Below are 25094 nucleotides of genomic sequence, written 5' to 3'. Positions count from 1 at the left end.
AAATAAAAATCATGGTAATTATTGCACTTATTTGTTATTTTCTTGACAACAATCAAGAAAGAATATTTCTTTTTCAGTAGCCATAAAAAGTAAAGGTAAATGTAGTCCCCTGTGCAAGCACCAGTCATTACTGACTTTGGGGTGACGTCGCATCACAACGTTTTCATAGCAGACTTTTTACAGGGTGGTTTGCCATTGCCATCCCCAGTTATCTACACTTCCCCCCCCCCATCAAGCTGGGTACTCATTTTACCAACCTCGGAAGGATGAAAGGCTGAGTCAACCTTGATCTGGCTACCTGAACCCAGCTTCCGCTGGGATCAAACTCAGGTTGTGAGCCGAGAGCTCAGACTGCAGTACTGCAGCTTTACCACTCTAAGCCATGGGACTTCCTTTCAGAAGCCATACATTATTTCTGCTTTTGTGGTAAACCCTGATTTTGCGTTATATTGAAACCAGCAAACTATAGTTTTCTCTTTGTCTAACAATTTATCATAACTGAACAATGTAGCATCCAATCTAGTAATGGTGAACCAGGCACAGAAACAGGTTTTCTCATGTAGATCTGTTGGACAGTGTCTGGAAAAACGTGGCTTTAGAAAGGATGTGCTCTCCCTCCAGATAGCTTTTGAAAAATGATACGCTTGGATTTAATCTGGATCATTCTCAGGTACGCTAACCCCTTTCCCAGGTCCAGATATTGCATATTGTTAATTTTATGGCAGATCCAACTATTACTTATTTTGGTGTTATTATGCAGAGTTTATGTTTTAATATATTAGCCACATCTAATGAAGGAGAAATGTAGTTGCTGGGAGCCTTGTGCTCCCTTGGGTTGCTGTTACTTCAGCTGAATCTTGGGAGTACAGCAATTTTCTTGTTTTGCGTAAATTTACTGGCTCCCTTCTCTTCTTCCCATCTCCTGGTTAAGGGAGAACACATTTGAAAGCCTCCATCCATCATCCACTGTTTGTTCTGCACAGTGACTGTGTTGTGTGTGTCTACAAGTTTGTGCTGAGGGAGAATTTTATTATTGGATGTTAGTGGTTCCAGCATGATTCGATCATAGATAAATCACAGTTTGCAAGAATAAGCACAGAGAATCCTCAGATTTGTATGTTTCCTCTTCTGTATCCATACATTGAGTTATTTCTGATTATGTGTTATGCTGAAACCAGCAAACTACAGTTTTTTCTTTCTTTGCAAATGCGGGTTGCAGATGATGATTTTGATCCTGGTCTACAGAGAAAACAAAACCACAGATTGCTAGGTCATAGGTAATGGAAAATTAGGGATTGCGTTAGACAGCCATGAACAATGGGAGGGGGCAGAAAAGGAAGAGCAGACAAGCCTAAAGATCTTTCCCTCAGTCTCATTAACATGATGTCAAAAATCTGGTATGCCTTTAAATCTGAGCCCTGACTTTGTGAAAATATCACTTATGTGATAAGGATCACTGCGTTTATCATGGAAAAAACCCCAGAAGAGTTGAATAGATGTGATGAGTGGAGCGTCTTCTGTACTGTCAAGAGAGCTTTACCATTCTCACCAATTGTTTTTTGTTTGCTCCACATTTTTGATTGTCATGAACATTTATAAGTCTTCTTGCCTGAAGTCTAACTATGTGTCTCCTTGGCTGGAAATGATTTTGGAAACTTTTCTCATATCTACAGATTGTCTCCAATGGCCCCTTGTATGTAATGTATGCATGCATTTATACAAGGTGCCTGCATAAGGCTATCAGAATTGTTTGGTTGTTGTGTTAGACCCAAATCCCTGACATATGATCTGCTCATAGTTGGAGTAGGACCACTGTAATGAATTTGGGAGCATAATGTGTATTCGGAATCTATGTATCTAATTTGTAGCAATACTCAGGACTTTTAGTAGAAAAAGCCCAGCAGGAACTCATTTGCATATTAGGCCACATCCCCTGATGTTACCATTATTCCCCTCTGTTAGGAACTGTTTCTCTGTGGTATTTGCACCAGTGACTGTCAAGGTCAGGCATACTCATCTAAGTTCTGTTCTAGTGTTTATACTATAGTTCTTCACCTTCTATCTCATCCCCTGTTCTGTTGTGGTTTGCACTTTCTCCTTCTGCCCTCACATGCTGTAAGATGGTACCAGAATTATTCATAGCAAAGGGAGTGGAAGAAAGGGCAAACTAAACCAGCTTTTAGCCACCTATATGTTACAAAGGTGACTTACATAAACTATATTGCTGTTGTGGGTCAAGTTGCTGAAGTCATGTTTTCATTTCCCTGAGAAATGAAGACTGCCGTGGAGGTATCTTCCTGCCTGGATAAATGAGGTTTGAAAAGCATTTTGTGAATTTCTACATTAATTAATTCTGTCAAATAAGATTTTATTAGCTTCTTTTATCTTCTTTCTCATTAAAATGAAAAAGTTCTAAAAGATCAGTGCATATTTTTCTTTGATCTTCAGCATATACCAGCATGATTCCGAAGCACTACTATAAAATTTAGACTATTTGAACATTGATTTCAATGAGTTTAGACTGTGTAACTCTGAACAGGACTGCACTCTCAGTTTGGTAATTTATTTCTTGCAAGTTCTTCCAAATAAATTCTGATGCTCCAAAACCAAACAATTCAGGGAAGTAAATTATCTGCTTTTATGTATTGCCCCTTGGTATCTAATTAACTAAATTAACATTTTCTTAAAGATGCTTAGACACCATGGAAAGGAATTCAGCAGGAGTCTGCAACAAGATGCTAATTAGCCAATCAAGTGATTCAGTGAACAAACAATAGGTATACTAGAAACAATGCATACTATCTTGGCATTACTAAGAAACAGCTTCTGATTTGATCTTGTGGCTTATCTGTGCCTGTAAATGCAGCTGGCCTGGCCTGAATTTTTACTGCTGTTTTTGGCCCAGAAGCTTTCATTGCAGGAAAATTGTTTATTAAATATTTACAGTCAATCTGTATGTGGGTACTTATGGAAAACCAACGCACTACCGTAGGTCTGGAATTGTGTTGTCAGAACAAGAAAGTGTTTTGCACCATATGAGAAGTTCCCTGTCAGATGATCAAGTTGTCAAGGATACAATTTTGGCCATGATGGCCCTTAATTTTCATAGGTATGTATACTTTTCCAAAGAGGGAGCCTTGTTAATCTAAAGTGTTTTGTGGCATCTGAAATACTAACCTTTCTTGTTGTTTATGTTTAAGATGCCATAAGACACTTTTTAGTCATAGAAGTACAGGCTGAGGAAGCAGCCTTGTGAGGAACTGCTGGATGGGGGAATGATTTGGCAATCTGCCCCCAGATTCCCCTCTCTGTAAGATCTCAGAGGCTTCAACAGGTTAACTTTCCTATTTCTTTAATCAACCCTTAACCTTTCCAAATGTTCTGGGAGCTTACTGGCAACCTAAATGTTATAACTAAACTAATTAGCCAATGTCATAGGCAGAGCTTCTTTTTTTTTTAGCAGAAATGCACAGGAATACAGTTCTGGCTGGCTTGGCATTGGGGTGTGGCCTAATATGCAAATGAGTTCATGCTAGGGGTTTTCTGCAGAAAAGCCCTGGTCATAGAAATCTGTCATTCCAATCCAGCGGCCATTTGTATATGCAGGCAACACTTTATGCACTTACCTATAGGTGAACAGAAAAAGAAATGTGCAAGTACTCCATAGATAACTGCAGATTAACCAACCTTTTTCAGCTCCCTAATCTGCATGTGCCTAACTCTAAAAATCAAGCCCTATTATGTTAATCACCACTTTGAGAAAGGGAAGTTGGCTCTCTATCTAATCCCCTTCCTCCTCAAACAGGACAATTCCGGCTTCTTTTACAGGGCACATATAGTGTGCTCATAAGAATTTTGGTTCTTTTGCAGTTCATGTTTAAGTTCCTTAACAGTGCAAAAATCTTGTGCCAACAGCCATAAATAGTCTGCTCTGGGCGCTAAGCCAGTTTAGCATCAAATGATCTTTAAGTAAGTAGTAAAAGTAGCACACACAAATATGAATTATGTGTATATGTCACATTCAATTAAAGTATTCAAAAGATATTTAAATAGTTGACTTATTAAGCAAGCCAGACACAGAAATAAACAAATAATGAAAATAAAGATATTCTGATATTCTTGCACTGTTACATGTTGCTTCTTTGTGGCTAACCAGCAGCTGCAACAAATATTATTCAATATGCATCAGAGGTTAACTTTGTTACAGACACCTCCCTTTGTGTCCGAATTTAGAGGAAGTAATTAATCCACATATATAGCAGATTACATTATAAAGCAAATTTGAGTTGCTTTCTTAACCCCTTTGAAATCTTAAGAGGAGGCTTCTAAAGCTGTTGTTCCAGTTCTAAATAAGGAGATGTGCGGATATACTAGAAAAGACACAGTCATTTGTATGTTAGCATAGCCTTGGGAGCAGCAGAACATTAGGGGAGGGGAGTGCTTCACCTTTTCACTTCTGGACTTTTTACTACAAAAATATTCTCCCCTGCTTCTTCAGCAACTTTTTTGTTTTCAGGAGAAAATATATCTTTTGCCTGAAAATGTTAAATGTGCACTAAGTGCAGATCCCACAAGTTTTGTCAGCACCAATATCAAGAAATATAGCTTTGTTTGGACAGCAACAGAAAAGAGAAGGCAGAAGTTGGCTAGTTAACACAAAGAAATTGGGACTCAGAACATAATTCTGCCTATTGTCTAGTACAGGGGTGGCCAAACTGTGGCTCAGGAGCCACATATGGCTCTTTCACACATATTGTATGGCTCTTGAAGCCTCCACCACCCTGTCAGCCAGCTTGGAGAAGGCATTTGAATCACTTCTTCAAACCAAACTAGTCCGTGGCTTGGAGAATGCAATTATAGTTAAAGCTGCTTTCTTTCCATGAGCCCTGTGGCACAGAGTGGTAAAGCTGCAGTACTGCAGTTCTGAACTCTGCTCATGACCTGAGTTCAATCCCAGTGGAAGCTGGGTTCAGGTAGCTGGCTTAAGTTGACTCAGCCTTCCATCCTTGCAAGGTCAGTAAAATGAGTACCCAGCTTGCTGGGGGAAAGTGTAGATGACTGGGGAAGGCAATGGCAAACCACCCCATAAAAAGTCTGCCGTGAAAACATTGTGAAAGCAATGCCACCCCCTCAGCATAATCGGCCTCACAGAGGTGATGTTGTAAGAATCAAAACTATCTGGGGAGAATGATTTGGGTCTCTACTGAGAAGAAATGCATAGTATAAATAAATGGGATATTCACTCAAAATGTTGGTGTCAAGGCAGTATATCATTCAGAGAAATGTGATGTAGACTGGGTTAGATTAAACTTTCTGCCTGTGGTGAGGAGGCTCAGCCTGGGGAGAAGAATCTTACCAGGTTTTGATTGCCCAAAGTATGTTCTGAACAAATAGAGCATCTAAGAACCTCATGATGCAGAAGGGTAATCTGCATTTCATCTCTTTTGGTGCTGTATGCATGGTAGTATACCAGAGCAGACAAACTCTAGGTATTACCCTTGGGAAAGCTAAGCTTTTTTTTAATTTTGAAAATAATGCAGATCACCATGAGTGCACCTCCATTCACTTCAGTAGAGCGGAAATCCTGTGAAATTTGTGGCATTTGCCATTCTCAGAGATTATTCAACTAACCACAATGTACACAGAGATACACATGTTGGACTCGCAGTATTTGTCTTCAGTACTGGTACTAGATCTGTTCAATAAATAGATTTTCTAACTGTGTAACTCTCCTCTTTATTTTTAAACACATTTAAAATGTACTGGTTTGGGTTGCAGTTATTACAGAGATGGTAGACCACTGAGTTGTCTCCCTAAAAGTTTCCTCTTCAACAGATTCTGTTTGTTCCTTTGCTGTAATAAGTAATTCAGTATGCAGTTTGTAACTGTGAACAGCAAGAGAGCTATAAACAAATCTTTTCACTAGAAGGCATGTAATGCAAATGTAAACAGATACAGGATTTTTTTTTACATGACAGAATAAAAAGATATCTATTTTATTTTCATTGATCAAATAGGCACAAAATAAAGAAAAAACATAACACTCCTCTGCAAATCACAATGTTTTTAAAAAGCATTCACTTAAATGTGTGTGACTTCTTTCTGTCAGAAATTACGTATAGTGTTGACATTACAAATCCCACTGCTGGAAGCATTTAAATTATACAAATAGTAGTGGTTTAAGTGGTTCAGATTTTTAAAAACCCATGTAACCCATATTGGTTCATTAGAAAAAAAAACCAGAGACAGTGAAAGGATGAAGATTTACTAAGCATGAAGTTCCTCTTATTATATATGGGAAGATGGTGCAAGAACCCAGTTTCACGCCTGCTAATCAAGCACAGTCAGGCACAACCTTCAACCCTGAAGTGTGAATGAGTGATTCAACAGGGTAACCAATCACAATCCATTAGACCTTCCTGGGAAAGACTGGAGGAGGGACCCACCAAGTCACCCTAGTCCATCTATCAAGCTGCCACCAAAGATTTCTCACTTTGCAAGTCTGTGATACCTATTCTAAGACCCATGACAGACCAAAAGTTCATAGGCGTGTCTATTAACACTCCAAAGCACTATAGCTGGAATAACTCAGTGTCTAGATACTATGAATGGATGTATTGCAATGGGAACATTGCTATAATTCCATGAAAGTCTCCATATTCAGGCTGCAAAATGGAAAGAGCTTTCCAGAGCTCTTTCACTTGGAGTTCACCAGGCTATGGCCCTCTGCCATTCAAAAACCAGCTGCTTTGAGTTTTTGTAATTCCTGTTTGGTGTTTCTCAACAAAAAAGGGCACACAAAAAAGGGTGATGTACTTTGGATGTGGTAAATCAGCAGTCCTTTAAAAAAATAAAATAAATCTTTCTGGTCTATGCAAAATCGCTGCTTGAGTGAAAGATTTCTTCATCAGCCTGGAACCCCTAACAACATCAACCTGAGGAGGAATATAACTTTTTTCTGATACCATCCTGATCTGCTCTGCTGAAGAACTTGAGATCCTCCTGTGAACCACATGACCTACAAGAATTTGGATTCAAAGTTTTCTTGCTCATTTCTAGTCAAAGCAAGTCAAACAGAACCTTCTCCTTAGTGGTTCAGCCCCATATTATAGTAACTCAGGATTGCATCACATACCCATACTTCTGGGTGCATCTTGTATTTCTGCTTCTGTCTTGAGATGACTTATAAAGAATACATGTCCAATGTCACCTGGTCTTGGAATAAGTCCACTGTCATCTTCTTGGAGATGTCCAGAATGCACAAAGCATGGATACAATCCTGCTCTCTACTTCCTGGCCATTTGCTCTCAAGTATAGGAGTAGAACCCAGACTGGATGTAAATATTTCTAGAATATTTTGCATTGGATGAATGTCTGGGGCAATCTGGGGTTTTGAGGAAGGCATTCATATGAGGTTGCATAATTGCCTTTGTAACTCTTTGTAAAAAGAATGCAAGAAAAAAACCCCTGAAAACTAAAGTCCTTTTCCAGTACTTTGCTTGGAACCCATGATCTTGACACACGTCAAGAGACAACCATTCAACATATGAGGAAAATCTGCTTCCAAAGCATATTTTCCCTGTCCTGCTCCATATAGCACTGTTGGAAATGTGAGAGCTTAAGTAGATTTTGGTCTTTTGATTCAAATAAGTTTATGCCAGAAGTAATATCTTACCATGGTGCAACTCTGGAAATAGTTCACATGTGGCTCTTGAATCCATTAGCCAGAAATTCAAGAACATATTTTCCAAATGGTAATTCAATGGTTTGAGACCTTGAGCTGAAAATTCAAGACTTTCTGTCCAAAGTGTCTCTTTTTTTAACCAAAGCTTAATGAGGCATAAACAGGCTTTCTTTTTAAGTCAGACTCTGCAAAATGAATAGAACCAAAATATGAAAGGGAGGAAGGGATACAAATTTCACTGGAGTTTTTCTCTTTATCTTAGAAGCAGGTTTATAGGAAGCACCAACAAGACAACTACTACCCATCTTCTGTGAAGAATTCTGTGGTTCATGTATAGTGTTGGGTTCTGTGGAGTTACATGAGTTACTGGCTTATTTCCCTTTTAAGCACAGATATCAGTGTTATCACAGAAGTTCTCCCATGTAGACTACTAATAGTGATCCCCATGCTGATCCATAAAAGTCTAAATAAAATGTGATTGGTCCTAACTTTACCATTCAGTTGACCAGATTTCCACATCAATTTGTGACAGAATAGTATTGATGGAGCAAGAATTCGAGCAGTCAGTTCTGCAGGGACCATAAAAAGTTGCCCAGAGACTAAGAAAAGTATAGCAGAGTCCTAAATGTGCATCCACCACTTGAGCAACCTGTTTCCCATGATGGTGGGCATGCCTGTTAGTAGCTTCTTTTTGACTAGAATTATTAATGGAAGTGAATGTGGGGTAGGAAACTTCTTTAAACTTGACATTGGTAGTGGAACCCTCTGTCACCATCTATTAGGGTAAGTTTCTATTTTTAGAACCAGTCTTTTTTGGGGGGGCAGGAATGCACAGGAACGCAGTTTCAGGTGGCTTGGTATCAGGTGGTGTGGCCTAATATGCGGATGTGTTTTTTCTGGGCTTTTCCTACAAAAAAGCCCGGTGTGAAACAATAGTAACATCAGGGGTGTGGCCTTATATGCAAATGAGTTCCTGCTGGACTTTTCCTACACAAAAAGCCCTGTTTAGAACCTGTCACCTGGCCAGATTCTTCAACCTATCCTGTTTAATGAAGCACCATATAAAACTTGAAAGTGCAGTCATTTCCATCAGTCATAAGAACATAAGAGAAGCCATGTTAGATCAGGCCAATGGCCCATCCAGTCCAACACTCTGTGTCACACAGTGGCAAAAAAAAATTATATAAATATATATATATACACACTGTGGCTAATAGCCACTGATGGACCTCTGCTCCATATTTTTATCTAAACCCCTCTTGAAGGTGGCTATGCTTGTGGCCACCGCCACCTCCTTTGGCAGTGAATTCCACATGTTAATCACCCTTTGGGTGAAGAAGTACTTCCTTTTATCCGTTTTAACCTGTCTGCTCAGCAATTTCATCGAATGCCCACGAGTTCTTGTATTGTGAGAAAGGGAGAAAAGTACTTCTTTCTCTACTTTCTCCATCCCATGCATTATCTTGTAAACCTCTATCATGTCACCCCGCAGTCGACGTTTCTCCAAGCTAAAGAGTTCCAAGCGTTTCAACCTTTCTTCATAGGGAAAGTGTTCCAGCCCTTTAATCATTCTAGTTGCCCTTTTCTGGACTTTCTCCAATGCTATAATATCCTTTTTGAGGTGCGGCGACCAGAACTGCACACAGTACTCCAAATGAGACCGCACCATCGATTTATACAGGGGCGTTATGATACTGGCTGATTTGTTTTCAATTCCCTTCCTAATAATTCCCAGCATGGCATTGGCCTTTTTTATTGCAAACGCACACTGTCTTGACATTTTCAGTGAGTTATCTACCACGGCCCCAAGATCTTTCTCTTGGTCAGTCTCTGCCAGTTCACACCCCATCAACTTGTATTTGTAGCTGGGATTCTTGGCCCCAATGTGCATTACTTTGCACTTGGCCACATTGAACCGCATCTGCCACGTTGACGCCCACTCACCCAGCCTCAACAGATCCCTTTTGAGTTTCTCACAATCCTCTCTGGTTCTCACCACCCTGAACAATTTAGTGTCATCCGCAAACTTGGCCACTTCACTGCTCACTCCCAACTCTAAATCATTTATGAACAAGTTAAAGAGCATGGAACCCAGTACTGAGCCCTGCGGCACCCCACTGCTTACCGTACTCTACTGCGAAGACTGCCCATTTATACTCACTCTCTGCTTCCTATTACTCAGCCAGTTTTTGATCCACAAGAGGACCTGTCCTTTTACTCCATGACTCTCAAGCTTTCTAAGGAGCCTTTGATGAGGAATTTTATCAAAAGCTTTCTGGAAGTCAAGGTAAACAACATCTATCGGGTCTCCTTTGTCCACATGTTTGTTCACCCCCTCAAAGAAATGTAACAGGTTAGTGAGGCAAGATCTTCCCTTATAGAACCCATGCTGAGTCTTCCTCAATAACCCGTGTCCATCAATGTGCCTACTCATTCTGTCCTTGATAATGGTTTCTACCAACTTTCACGGTATTGAAGTCAGACTGACTGGCATGTAATTTCCCGGATCTCCTCTGGAACCCTTTTTAAAGATGGGGGTGACATTTGCTACCTTCCAGTCCTCAGGAACGGAGGCAGATTTCAATGAAAGATTACAGATTTTTGTTAGAAGATCCAAAAGTTCAACTTTGTTAGTTTTTAATTTGTCTATCAGTTGTAGGACCTCCTCTTTTGTCACCTCAATCTGACTCAGGTCTTTCAACACCCCTTCCAAAATTAGTGGTTCTGGAGCGGGCAAAAAGTTCTCATCTTCCACAGTGAAGACGGAGGCAAAAAATGCATTCAGCTTCTCAGGCATTTCCCTATCCTCCTTCAGTAATCCTTTTACCCCATGGTCATCCCAGGGCCCCACTGCCTCCCTGTCTGGTCTCCTACTTCTAATATATTTGAAGAAATTTTTATTGTTGGTCTTTATGCTTTTTGCAATATGCTCCTCATAGTCCCTTTTTGCCAGCCTGATTACAGTCTTGCATTTGATTTGCCACAGCCTGTGTTCCCTTTTACTAATCTCATGTAGTCATGTAGTAGTTAGAAGAATTTTCCACTGTTCAAAGAGACTTTCCATGATATCAGGCCTGCCCACATAGAGATTTGTGCTTTGCCGCATATTTGATAACAACTCAGACTTTTAAATTGCATGTTGCCATTTCATCTCAGCAGGATGTTGATGAAGTTTGGAAGCAATAGGCATGTTTTAGTCAAATTAACTGAGGGAACAAAACAATGACAAGAAAATGTGAAATTCTGGTGAGAATAAATTCCATCAAGCCTGAACTCTCCCTTGAGGCTAAAATGACTAAACTGAATTTGTTGTACTTTGGTCACATCATGAGAAGAGAGTAATCACCGAAAGAACTACAACAGTAATTCTAGGAAAAGTTGAAGGCAGTAGGAAAAGAGGAAGATCTAACATGAAATGGATTGACTCAAGTAAAGGAAACAGCAGCCTTTATTTTGTAAGACCCAAGCATGCCTGTCAATGAGAGGACATTTTGGAGGTCATTAATTCATAGGATCTCCATGAATCATAAGGGACTGGATGGAATATAATGTACATAATTCCTTGGATATTACTATAGCTTTATTGTATAATATTTCCCTCTGTCCTTTTCCTTCTGCTGCTTTTTTGTGTCTCCTTTTGCTTTATGCCACTATATGTCTTACTCATTCCCAGGGCCAGATGAAGACCAACTGATGGTAATAAAAATATTTCTTGTCCTCGATATTGGTATCTCAGCTCATGGTTTTTCGACACCAATGTGCTTGATTTCATTATATTTAAACACCATTGGACAGATCACAGAGTTAAAATAAACCAAAGTACCTTTCATTTTAAAACTAGCTGCATTATGTTCCTACAGAAAAGGGGAAGTGTAAATATGTTTCTAAAATTACTCTTCTACCTTGAAGCTAAAAATAGATAGCAGGATATTGATGCAGTTTGGAAGCAATAGCCATGTTTTAGTCAAATTAACTGAGGGAACAAAAAAAATGGCACGGAAATGCAAAATTCTGGTGAGAATAAATTTTAATAGTTTGCCAAAGGCTTCATTTTAAAGGGATTAATCACAAAAAAAGGAAGCTGATTTAAAATTTCTTCAGGGAGCTCTCCTGAAGAGCATGTAAATTATCTGCTTCAGACAAGTGAACCTGAAGGTAAGTTTTTAAGTATCAGAAAATATTCCAGTCATGCCCAGATATGTCATTTCTGACTGTGACAATCAAATTTTATATTGAACCTGGGAGCGAATTTTAACTATTCACTTCACCTGTTTGTACAATGAAGTTTTATTATTACTTCCTCTATTTTATTCTCAGATGACTTCTGTTGTTTACTTTTCAGTCAACGTTAATTTTTTTAAAAACAAGCTAACAAAATTCAGGTGTGTGTGTGTGGGGGGGTGGAAACATTATTTTTTTCATGTTTTAAAGTCCTGGAATTTAAGTATGGGGAAAATTAATACAAGGCTATATAAGACAGTAAGTCAGTTATCCAGATCACACAATATTTATGGCAGGTATATAATGCTAATGAATAGCAATAGCCAAGGATGTGGACAATACCTATATTCTCAGAGGTAACAGGGGCAAAAGACCCTGATACTTCCACCTGTATTCTCAGCCCTTGCCCTTCATGGCTGATAAAAGCTGTTGGAGGACAGACTGAGTGCATAAGTGGGAGTGGTAAATCCAGGGCCTTTTCTCTTTGGGAGCCCCCAGGAGCAGAGTTTTGCCTGGGCTAGCCAGGGCTCCAGCTGGCCCGATCTGTCATGCAGCAGCCATGTGCTCCCAGACCAGGCAGTGTGCCCTAATATGCAAATGAGCTCCTGCTGGGCTTTTTCTGCAAAAACAAAAACAAAAAAAACCCTGGGTAAATCCAGAGGCGTCACTAGGGTGGGTTGCACCCTGGGGTGTAACTGATTCAAGTCACCCCCCCCATTGGGCATCACCCCTTTTGGAGGGCTGCGTCACCCCCTCCGCACACAACCCCGCCCACTTCACATGGCCCTCCCTCATCCACCCTCTGGTCACATGACCAGCCCCCGTAATCCAAGATACCAGTTTTGCAGCATTTAAGTTTCCCCCACTCACCCACACGCTTTTAGCTGAGCTGGCGGCAGCACGGCCCCGGTTTCAGAATCCCGGCCAGCCCACACACAGCAGCAGCGTTCTAGTCCCAGGGCCAGCCCCTTCCTGTTGGGGGGGGGGTCATGGGTCAGTGCCTGGGGCCAATGAGAATGCTCTGGGGGAGGGCCGATGGCCGCCTTGGCCCCGCCCTAGTGACGCCGCTGGGTAAATCCTTCCTTGAGAGCAGGAGTTGTGCCACTTGTGCTCAAGGAGGCAGTGATTTGACTTGTTTTGAGAAACAAAACAAAAAACCTCCATGAGCCCCACTGTGTTGGGCAATTTCCAGCCAGTTTCCAATCTTCTGTTCTTGGGCAAGTGCTGGAGTGGGTTGTTGTTTCTTATCTTAGGGGGCTCTTGGAAAAGACAGATCTTCTGGATCAGTTTCAATCTGGTGTCAAGCTGGGATTTGGAATAGGGATGACTTTGGTCGCTTTGATTGTGATTACCTCTATCAAGAACTAGGCAGGATGAATGTGACCTGATAAGTTTTGCTGGATATCTCAGAGGCCTCTACTACTACTGAGTATAGTATGCAGCTAAGGTGCCTCTCAGCAGTGGGACTAAGTAGTACTATGTTAGGGTGGTGTGAGCCCTATCTTGGGGGTTAGTTTCAGAAGATAATGTTGAAGATTCTTGCTCTGCCCTACAGCTTCAGCTTATGTGTCAACTGCATCTGTTCCTGACTCAGCAGATCTAGACACAGTGATCTATGCCTTACTTACATCTAGACTGGACTACTGTAATATGCTCTACTTGGGGCTACCCTTGAAGGGTGTTTGGAAGCTGCAGCTAGTGGAGAATGCTGTGGTTACACTGCAGATCAGGACCAGCTTCCAGAAGTATAAGACCCTGATACTACAGCAACTGTACTGGCTATGAGTCTGCTTGGAAGCCTAATTCAATGTGTTGATTTTATCCTTAAAACCATACCTAACTTGGTGGTAGGGTATCTAGTCTTCTCCCATGTGTTCCTGCTGGGAAATTAAGATCACAGGGAGAGGCCCTCTGACTGTTCCACCAATCAAAGAAGCTCATCTGGTGGGGACACAAGAAAGGGCTTTTTTGGTGGCAGCCCCACAATTATGGAATAACCTCCCCAGAGAAAGTGTGCCTGGCCTGGGGTTGTCAGAGCTCTTGGTCCTGGTAGGGTCTCCTGCTTTGGGACAGCCCCCCAATTACCCCCTCTTACCTATGAGTAGCCAGAAATATCTGCACCATGCCTATGTAACCCTGAATGTTGTAGGCATGTTGGTTTTTGGGCAAAACACTCTGATTTTTGGGCAAAATTTTATGATTTGTAGTTAATTCTAGCATAGTTTTGCTCCAAACCCAGAGTGATACCACCTAACATCACTTCCAGGTGACATAGGCACATTGTGGCACTGCTCCCCACTCCTGGGAAGTTCTCTCCCACCCACCCTTGCCAGTGCACCATTGGGACCTGACAACTTTAGCATGGCCCCCTCACTGCCAATCTTCAGGAAGCAGCTGAAGACTATTTTATTTTGGACTGCATTTGACTCACCTAGTTTTTATTAATTGATAGTCCTAATTGGAGTTTTAAATTGTGACCTTTTGGGTGCACTCACACTACACTAAATAATGCGCTTTGTAACTGGATTTTTGCTATTTTTACACAGTAAAAATCCAGTTGCAAAACACATTATTTAGTGTAGTGTGAATGCACCCTTTATGTGTCTTATGATTGTTCTATGTTTATTGTGTTTTATTTATATTGTAATCTATCTTGAGTTCTGCAAGTGGAAAATGCTTCCAGTAAATGTTTTAAATAAAATTAAATAAATACCAAATGGACAAAGTCTTCCCTAATGTTTCATTAGCATAGAGACTGTATCTAATTTGTTTTTAATTCAATTACATAGGCATGGTAACTCCTATTTTATTAATCATACAAACTTTTCTAAGGAGCCCTGTGGCGCAGAGGGGTGAGCTGCAGTACTGTAGTCCAAGCTCTGCTCATGATCTGAGTTCAATCCCAGTGGAAGCTGGGTTCAGGTAGCCGGCTCAAGGTTGACTCAGCCTTCCATCCTTCCGAGGTTGGTAAAATGAGTACCCAGCTTGCTGGGGGTAAAGTGTAGATGACTGGGGAAGGCAATGGCAAAACACCCCATAAAAAGTCTGCCATGAAAACATGATGTGCAGTACTGCAGTCCAAGCTCTGCTCACAACTTGAGTTTGATTCTGGTGGAAGCTGGGTTCAGGTAGCTGGCTCAAGGTTGACTGAGACTTCCATCCTTCTGAGGTTGGTAAAATGAGTACTCAGCTTGCTGGGGGTAAAGTGTAGATGACCGGGGAAGGCAATGGCAAACCACCCCATAAAAAGTCTGCCAAGAAAACATTGTGATGTGATGTCACCCCATGGGTTGGTAATGACTCGGTGCTTGCACGGGACTACCTTTACCTTTTAACCTTTTCAATGACATTTTCTGTTATTGTTATTACTCTTTTGTTTGGAAGTTCCTGTGGTTTGGTACTGTGTAGAACCTTTCTACTTATTGCATTTGAAATTTCTAGCCTTATACTCTTGGTAAGTCATGTGAACACTGAACACTCTGTAGCTGTTGCTCCAAATGGCTGTAGAGTACCCTACAATAGTCCTGGGCCTCCTATATACCACCTTCACTGTCACTAAATTGAGTCATAGAGCTGGCTGCCATTGGTCAGGCCACTGGTCTGTCTAGTCAATATTGTCTGCTTGTACTGGAAGCAGCTTTTCATGTCAGTAGGTCTCAGGTCAGAGTCCTTTTAACTGGTGATCCTGAGGATTGAACCTGGGACCTTCTGCATGCAAAGCAGTTGCTCTGACACTGAGCTACAATACAACCCAACCCCTCAGTTTCCAAAGAGTTTACTGTGCTGCATAGCTGGGGCTGAGGCTTGAGAAACATAACCCGCAAGGCCCTTGGATATGAAAAGCTGCTTGTCCATTTGTTCACATCTCATAATTTATTTCTTGAGCTCAGAAAAGTGTGCTTGGCAACTACAGACCAAGCTGGCTAAGAAATGCAGATGAACCATGGAACTGTTTCGTGTTTTAGGGAACTATGCCTTTCTAGCTCTGAACAGATGATGGACTATGGTGTATGCTCTGCTTATACAAGTGTATCTTTACTGAGGCAGCAGGCTGTTGATCCGTTTGACTCCATCAGTTTGTTCTCCTAACAAAACATGGGCTAAATATTGTATTGCTTGTACAGGTGCCACAGCAAGTACAATGACCAGAGTTTCCCTAGTATTTGAACTATGTCTTTGCAAAAGTATTATGAAGATAATGGAAAGTGTGCTTTCCATTGCCAAACTCCTAAGTATGTGGAATGCTGGATTAGCTCTGTTAACCAGGCAAACGTTGATATCTCTGTGGGAAAAGAATATTAGGATTAAAATTTAAAAGACAATGCTAGGTTTTTCTCATTCAGATTCCTTTTTGAGGGAGACAAAAGTTCAACAGTTTTTCTGTCTCCATTCTCTGCTCCTTTTCCATAATTGGATTAATTTACATAAAAATAGAATAATTTCCTAAAGGTCCTTGCTGTTTTGTCTGAATGAAATCGTTATGTATGTATTTCAGTCATATTAAGCAGTGTCAGCAGTTGTGTAGCAAATAAGTTAAGGCTTCAGGTGAGTAAAAACAGCATGAGAACGTGAACTATTTCTCATTTGGTTTCCATATATGCCGTACATAAAGTAAAAAGAGGAAGAAATCATGTTCTGCACAAGGAGCATGATTATTTCCCACAGCTTGCCTACTATCAATGTAGATTCCATCACCTAAACATTTATGCTGCTGCATATGTTGTCGTAAGATCATATCTTCTGATATTCTGCTCATGCAACTGCTGGTGTCTCTTCAGTTATTTTAGAATAGCTATTTTCTGATGTAAGAAGACTTGTAACTACACTAAGATATTTATTGTCTGTATTAAGTGACAGTAGTATTGTTTCCCCCATAAATCCATCACTAGTATTAATAACCATATAGATCCTTGATTCTCATGAATAATATACAGATAAGGACTTGGCTATAAATCCATCACAAGCTGTGGCTGGTAGCCACTTGAAGTGATTCCAAGACTGTGTGCATACTCACTGGCATTTTTTTTTCATTGAACAGCAGACCCATGTACCATATAACAAACAACTCCTAAAACTCTCCTCAGTTTCTAAATGAATTTGACATATGGTCCAAAGGACTTTGAAGTTGGATCAAGGGAAGAACCTGAAGGTCTACTTCAAACTCACTGATTATTAAAATCTTTACCTCACATTCTATCACATCAGTGATTTTACTGATCACATCAGTGATTTTACAGTTTTGTTTTTCTTTTTTAAAATGATATTATAAAACTAACAATATTGTACATCTCTTTTCCTCAGGTTTTGTGAATGATTCTGTTGCCAAATGTATTGTGGCTTTGCGTTTGACTGTGATAGTGAAAGTCAGCACATGCCTGACTGCAGGAAGCCAGTCAGGTGACCTTCCGTGTTCAGGGAAAGGAAAGTGCATCACGAAACCATCTGAGGTAAGAGGAATCATTGTCCCCCCTCAAGGGAGCACAGAGGGAGAGAAGGTTGGAAAGAGGTCAAAATATTTGTTTATAGCTTCCACCAATGTGGCATAAAAATTGCAGGGATACTGAATTATGATTGATAGTCTGACTGAGAGAAAGAAACAGATCCAGCCTGTCTCTTGAGTCTACTGCAGAAGAAGAATAGCTAAAGGCAGTGGATGGCATGTGCCTTTTATGCTGCCTACAGCTACCAGTTTGGGAATGCAGCTGGTGTGCATGCCACTGCTTATCTCCATAAAAATTAAGATAAACTGTAGATTTCCTTCACCAGACTAAAGTGGACTATAGCAGCTCCTGAAGACCAGATGTCATTCAGCCAAGTGCTATTTCTCATACTGAATAAAAGCACATTGCCATATGTATACTGATCTCAGAAACTGTGCAAATTGTTCTCAGGCCCTGAAGCTGGCCCTAGACAACCTCCATGCAATGACTCATCTGGCTGCTGAATATTAAAAGAATGGTTTTACTTACTTAGTTTACTCTTTTGAGGTTACTAATACTGGCCCTCCAAATGGGAAAAAATGGGGGGAGGATCATACTAGATACTCTGCCTCATCTTAGGAAAAAAGACCAGCAGCTAGCTGTAGATGCGGAACAGGCTACAGACAGATGTTGGATTCCTGGCTGTAGCAGACTGTCTTGGGCTGTTTGAGATGTATGATTAGGGAGTTCCATCTGCCATGTATACATCTCTGTGGTCCAGTCACTGGTGTTCAGCAATCATCCATTCATATGAACATATGAAGCTGCCTTATACTGAATCAGACCTTTTGGTCCATCAAAGTCAGTATTGTCTTCTCAGACTGGCAGCGGCTTTCCAGGGTCTCAAGCTGAGGTTTTTCACACCTATTTGCCTGGACCCTTTTTTGGAGATGCCAGGGATTGAACCTGGGACCTTCTGCTTCCCAAGCAGATGCTCTACCACTGAGCCACCATCCCTCCACCGTTCACTTACACTTACTTAATTTTGATATTTATACCCAGCTTTTCTCCCCTGTGGAGATCCAGAGGCAGTTTGGTGTAGTGATTAAGAGCATGGATTCTTATCTGGGGGAACCAGGTTTGATTCCTCACTCCTTCACATGTACCTGCTGGTGTAATCTTGAGTCAGTAACAAGTTCTTTTAGAGCTGTTCTCTCAAGAGCAATTCTGGAAAGAGCTCTTTCAGCTTCACCTACCTCACGAGTGTGTGTTGTGAGGAGGGGAAGGGAAAGGAGATTGTAAGCTGCTCTGAGACTCCAAGTGAAGAATGAGGTATAAATCCAGTCTCCTCCTCCTTCCAAATGGCCTTCTCACATCATTCTCCTCTGCTCCATTTTATCCTCATAACAGCTACCCTGTGATGTAAGTTATGCTGAGATGATGATGGACCAAGGTCACTTTTCCTGGCAGAGTGGGAAACTGAACCTCAGTTTCCTTTGTCATAGTCTGATACTCTAAATGCTGCATGATACTGCCCAAGTTAAGTGAGATAGAGTGAAGCTATAAACAAATCATCATTCAACAGCTGGCTCAAGAGTTCTGTTTTGATTCTGTAGCTCTTTTGGCAACAGGAGTCCCTAGCCTTTTTGACCCTGCAGGCACATTTGGAAATCTGACATAGCATTGTAGGCACAGCAACAGAGTGGCTGCCACAAAATAGCTGACACAGGAGGTGGAGCCAGCCACAAAATGACTGCCACAGCTTAACCTCAGTAACTCAGTGCAGTTCCTTGTGCTGTAGTGGCAGCTACTGCCAAACCAGCATTTAAAAAAATCTGCACAGCCAATCAGATCTCCAGCTGTCAATCAGAAGCCTTGCTGGACAAAAGCCTTGCCTGGCCCCATCTACTTCTTAAACACTTGGCAGGCATCAGAAAAGATGTTGGTGGGTGTCAAGGTGCCCACAGTGACCACATTGGGGGATCCCTGGTTTAAAAGATCATGTTTACATCTCTCTTCCTGAAAAATGTAGTAGCATATCTGCTATTCTGCTCTCCACTCTGGATCTCTCCCATTCAGTTCACAGAAAGATTTAATTCTGTCATTTAGAATCAATTTCATTATATAGTAACTCAGAAGAAACACCGTATTCTTTATCACCATTAAAGAAGCATTGATAAAATCTGCATAGGTCAGTATTACAAATTGCACGGAACAAGAAACATACAGAATGCTTTCCTGACCTAGTTCCAGATTTAAACCTGTGAGGGATTGAGTGGAAATTAAAGCTTAGGCAAAGAGAAAATAGAATCATTATTTTCCATTAGCTCAGCAGAGAATTGGGTTGCATAAAGCAAGAAAAGGCAGCTGCAAGCTGTTTCAAACAGTGGTATGGAACCCTTCTTGTTACTCAAGTTTTGTCAGTGGTGAAGGTCAGAAAAAAAAATTCTGAATAATATGTTTATTTTCCAAAATCCCAGCAGTTACAAAGCCACAACCTTCCTTATGTTTAAAGATGTTATCCTATTTTTCACAATGCAGTTTCCCTAGCTAAAAAAATCACACCTTTCTGTTTTTTAATTCATTGGATCCCCCAGTTTTTGCAGGAACCCTTTATGTGCCCCGTGATCATCTGTAACTTTGGAGCTGGGTATCATTGTCAATTCACTGATGATACCTAGTTACACCTGTCATTTATAAAGCCTTCAGAGTTATCATGGGCCTGGATACAGTATATGAATGCTATGATCAAGTGAATGGGGTTGAAGAAACTGAATGCAGATACATATAATTGATGGTAGTTGAAAAAGCTGGATAGGATTGTCTTGAAAGTGTTAGATGGAGTTAAGCTGATCACTTGTAGAGTCTGGGGTGGTTCTGAACTGCAGTGCTGGCTCAATTAATTATTCTGCCTGAAACAGTGGAAGCATGTCTTAGGGAGAGGAATATTGTGTATTCATGCAGCTGCTGTCTTGGAACAGGGTGGTAGCTGCATGGGGGCTAGATGCTTATGGTCTTGTGTGCTCCCAGCAATTCTGGACATCAGTGGAGTGGCACTATTCGAAGGACTGCATGTCTTCTCTCTACTTGTGCTGCTCTGGCTTCATGGGAATGTCAAAGGTTTATGCGGTTTGTTGGTGTTGAGGAGTAGCAATACTTGCACAAGTGTGTTGGGATCACATGCTCCCCCTTACATGTGTCAAGCTGGCTCCAAGGGGCTTAAGAAGGTGTTAACATGAGTTTGAAGGATATACCCAGAAGATTTGTGCAGTTCATTAGTGCTGGGCATGCTGGGAGGTGACAACTGTTGCTTCCTCTACTGAGGCTTCCCCTGCAAACTTGGGTTGACTGCTTGGGTTCAATACTCCCTCTAAGGTGTGGAGTCTTGTGAGCAAAAATTCTACTTTGTGTGAGAAAAATACCCCTAATTCCAGAACATCGTAGTCACCCGTTTAGTTGCCAGGGTGCCTGGAGACTCAACTCACACACATCTGCCAGGAGAACGTGGGTTTTGTCTACCAGACTGGAAGGGACTTATGGGTACTAACAGCCACAACGTTGCAGCATTACTCCGTATCTCTCGAGGAAGGCTGACCAGGAGAACAGATGGTTTCCAGTCGCTCCATGCGATCCCCATCTCGGCCATAGCAGCAGGAGACGGTCCGCTGCCAGGAACTGTCCAGGCAAGCGGTTTCCAGCCTCAACCATAGAATCCATCTTGGGAGGCTAACACCACCCGCAGCTATCTTCCTGCAGTGCCAAACTCCATAACAGCGAAACGGGAGGCTCACATACTCAACAGATGTCACCTATGCATAAAGCCATCAAGCTTATCTTAGGCGTGGATCCTGTCAGACCACCTAAGCCTTTGTCCAATGGAACTCAAGACAAAGACTGGTTCCAATAGAAGATCGAAGAGGAGGAAGAACATCTTCACCCAGAGCCAAGTTTCTTTGTGTAGACTGGGTATTACCTAGGTAGCAATTTGGCCATCTATTGTCACCACTGTCATCCGTCCCTGTACCTCCCATCCCCTAAGGGTTCGAGGTAGTCCTTATAACCTGTGACCCAGCTCCACACAGGTGTGCATCTAGCAGTACCCCAGTTCCGCTGTCTAGATACATCCTCGATTCCTGATCAGTTGAGGGTCCCTTCCACCTAGTCCTCGTTCATCGCCATTGGAGCCTTCCTTGAAGACTACGATCGGTCCTTATCACCCTGTTTGTCCATCCTTGTGTTATCTCTGCATTTCTTTCTATTTTTACTAGGACTGTATGTGTGTTGTATGTATTCATTACCTTTTATGTGTGTTCTATATTTTTCTGGAATAAATTTTTAATTGTTTTAATTAATTAGTGTCCTTTGCAAATTTAAGCAATAATTTTTACTGAATCAGACCTTTTGGTCCATCAAAGTTAAAAAGTTCCTTTTTAAGCCAGGTGCCCACCTGTCAATTCCCCAACCTCATTTTGAGGGCATTTTGGCTTACATTTGTGAGCTACTGGCATTAAAATTGTGAGCTACTGCATAAATTAGTTTGCTCTGAGGCCATTTTTCTTGAGTTAAAACAAAAACGTGTGAGCCAGAGACAAAAAACCTGTGAGCCAACTCACATTAACTCAGCTTAGAGGGAACATTGCTTGGGTTGCCCTGCTGGACACAGCCCTTCTGACAGAATGTGTAAATTGTTGCTATGTTGTCTTTGATGATATTCAGGAATTTCATTCCATTAGTAGACTGAGCTGATCTAGTTGTGCTATCTATGTTTTTCTAACCTCTCAGACTAGATAACTATAATGCATTCTGTATAGAGGTGTCACTGAAGATGGCATGGGAACTTAATTTGTATTTTGTGAGCCACCTAAAAGCAGATCTCTGTAGAGATGGCATATCAGTTTTTTAAAATCAATGTATAATTAATTCATATTATGCCAGTATTGAAATGGCTGTTTTGGCTATCAGTTTGCTTCTGCTCCAGTACTGGGTTTTGGAACTTTTCTTTAAAGCCATTCACAACCTGGGGTCCCTTTACTTATAAGACCAGGTCTGGTCAGCCAAGCAATTAATTTTGTCAGCAGTCTCCTTGCAGTTGCTTATTTGGAAACAGCACACTTGAGAGCTTTCTTTGTTGCCACTTGAATCTTGTGGAATGGCCTACCTGAGTGAGGGCCATGAACCTACTAACCATCAAAGTGGGTAGTGAATCTGTCCCGTTTCTGATTGAAGAAGACTATAGCTGGAAGTGAAACGTCAGGAAGCAGATGAACTTATTGTGAGTAATAAAATGTACAGTTTTTGAAATAATGAAGCAAGAGTCCAAGCCTGTGTATGTTTGCCCACAAGTAAATTCCCCTTAGCTCAGTGGGACTAACTCCCATGTAAAAGACATATAGCATTGGAGCCTCAGAAAACATAAGGGTTAATAATTTTTCAGAATTTTAGTGCCATTTTAAAAATGAAAATAGTGCAACGGTTCACCTTGAGTCAAAATTCTAAGGAGCGGCCAGAAACACCAGCCTTAGAATTTTGACTCAAGGTGAACTTGTGCGATTGTATTGCTGGAAATTTAGTCCCAGTCTACGGATACATAAGAACATAAGAGAAGCCATGTTAGATCAGGGGAATGGCTATTCCAGTCCAACACTCTGTGTCACACAGTGGCAAAAGAAATTTATATATATACACACACACACACACACACACACACACTGTGGCTAATAGCCACGGATGGACCTCTGCTCCATATTTTTATCTAAACCCCTCTTGAAGGTGGCTATGCTTGTGGCCGCCACCACCTCCTGTGGCAGTGAATTCCACATGTTAATCACCCTTTGGGTGAAGAAGTACTTCCTTTTATCCATTTTAATCTGTCTGCTCAGCAATTTCATCGAATGCCCACGAGTTCTTGTATTGTGAGAAAGGGAGAAAAGTACTTCTTTCTCTACTTTCTCCATCCCATGCATTATCTTTTAAACCTCTATCATGTCACCCCGCAGTTGACGTTTCTCCAAGCTAAAGAGTCCCAAGCGTTTCAACCTTTCTTCATAGGGAAAGTGTTCCAGCCCTTTAATCATTCTAGTTCCACTTATATATTTTTTGAAAATTTTATTTATTTCTTATACAAATTAAATGATAGCCTTATAGTTGTGGGTGGGCCCCCTTTGTCTCCTGGCAACCAATATTTTTAGACTCAGTCCACCACTGCATCCAAGTACTGATTGTGGACAACTCAGCTTAGTTCGCAAACTCTGATGAGCCTGGGCTAAGCCCACAATAATTTGTGTAAACAGCATTGATGGTTACGGCATATTGCTTGTATGGAATTCGCAGGGAAATATGCCATCTAACAATGGGCTTATAAGTCAGTTTGCTTAGAATGGTGTGTGTCTATCTGCTTATGATGTCATAGTTTGGCTAGTAGATTCTGATTCTGATGTAGGAACAAAGATATCAATTAGATTGCAGCTCTTAAGGACAGGAATACTTGTACTGTTGGGTCTAAAATGTAACTCTTTAAAATATTGGAACTGACCACAGGACTAAAATTTGGCAATATTTTATAATGAAATTTGTAGTGCAGTAGTTCTCAGTCCGTGATGACTCATGGAGAATCGCATTCACGATTATCATCAACCAAAAAAGCCACATTACTACAGTGCACCTGTGCTCCTCCCCATCAAATACACATGTAATAATAAGGTATTACCAGAGTACCTCTGAGCATATAGGGTTATCATGCACCATTGTTGTTGAAACTTAGCCAACCATTGGTGAGTGAGGACTTCATTCCATGCCAAATGTGGTGCTACAGTTGCCTTTCTGGCATATAACACCAAATTTCTGGTGAACTGGCAAAATTTCCTGTGAACTGTGATCTCTGGTGTAGTAATTCCAAGATAAATCTTTCTGTTTTTATGTTATAAGTCAGTGTGGCAAGTAAGATTGTGATGTCCTAAGTAAACCAAGCTTCCTATACTATTAATTTTAATAGCTTCCCACCATTTCCACCAGTCATAATATAAAATCTGATTTTAAAAAAGTAGAACATCATAATAATTACAACACAGTAAAGTATATAGTATGCATAATAAAGAACATCTTGCCAACTTTCATTCTTGCAAAGATGTCTTCTGGAGAAGTGGGAAAGAAGAATCAGAGTTGGCCCAGACTTTCTGTCTGGAAAGGCTCCATAAATCTAGAATTCTAGGATGAATGAAGATATAAGAGAAGAAGAATTGATTTTAATGTGTTTTTTAGGATATTGGCAAACTGCCCCTAACAATTATTTGAGTTTTTTTATGACTGCCTAAGGGCACATGCCAGTGCAGTTAGAACATTAGTTAAGAAACCTGATTGTGTTGCAGAGGAAAGGGAGTATTTGCAACTTGAGCAGGCTTGAGGAACGGCTTAAAAGAAGAGGGTGTATTAGTGGTTTTCACATCCACTGGGCATATTGCCTCATGTTCTCCATGGTGAAGTGTTCATTCACTGTTACACAGAAAGTAACAGAGTATCTCACCATGGAGAACATGGAGGAATTACAAGCAAGAATAGAATGCCATTCACTCTGTAAAACGTAAACTGTATAACATTCAAAGCCATGATCAGACATAAAAGTATGTGTGGTACCTTTACAGAATGTTACTTCAAATCAGACAAGGTGCTTCAGGCAAGGCTTTGAAACTGTTGCACTAAATAGGATATAACTGACGCTAACACACACAGAGAGAATTATGAAGGCCTATGGAGAAAAATTAGACACTATAAAT

General features: G+C 40.9%; 1 protein-coding gene across 1 annotated transcript in view; it reads left to right on the top strand.

The window, feature by feature from the left end:
• Nucleotides 1-25094, top strand: part of DNER (delta/notch like EGF repeat containing) — a 263614-nt gene that overhangs the window by 147834 nt on the left and 90686 nt on the right. Inside the window, exon 5 of the mRNA XM_060242264.1 lies at nucleotides 17207-17352. Coding sequence (XP_060098247.1) covers nucleotides 17207-17352 — 146 coding nt within the window. The remainder of the gene's footprint in view (nucleotides 1-17206; nucleotides 17353-25094) is intronic.

The sequence above is a fragment of the Heteronotia binoei genome, chromosome 6 (assembly GCF_032191835.1).
Source record: "Heteronotia binoei isolate CCM8104 ecotype False Entrance Well chromosome 6, APGP_CSIRO_Hbin_v1, whole genome shotgun sequence".
NCBI lineage: Eukaryota > Metazoa > Chordata > Lepidosauria > Squamata > Gekkonidae > Heteronotia > Heteronotia binoei.
Note: the sequence above shows the minus strand (reverse complement) of the source record. Positions and strands in the feature narration are given on the sequence as shown.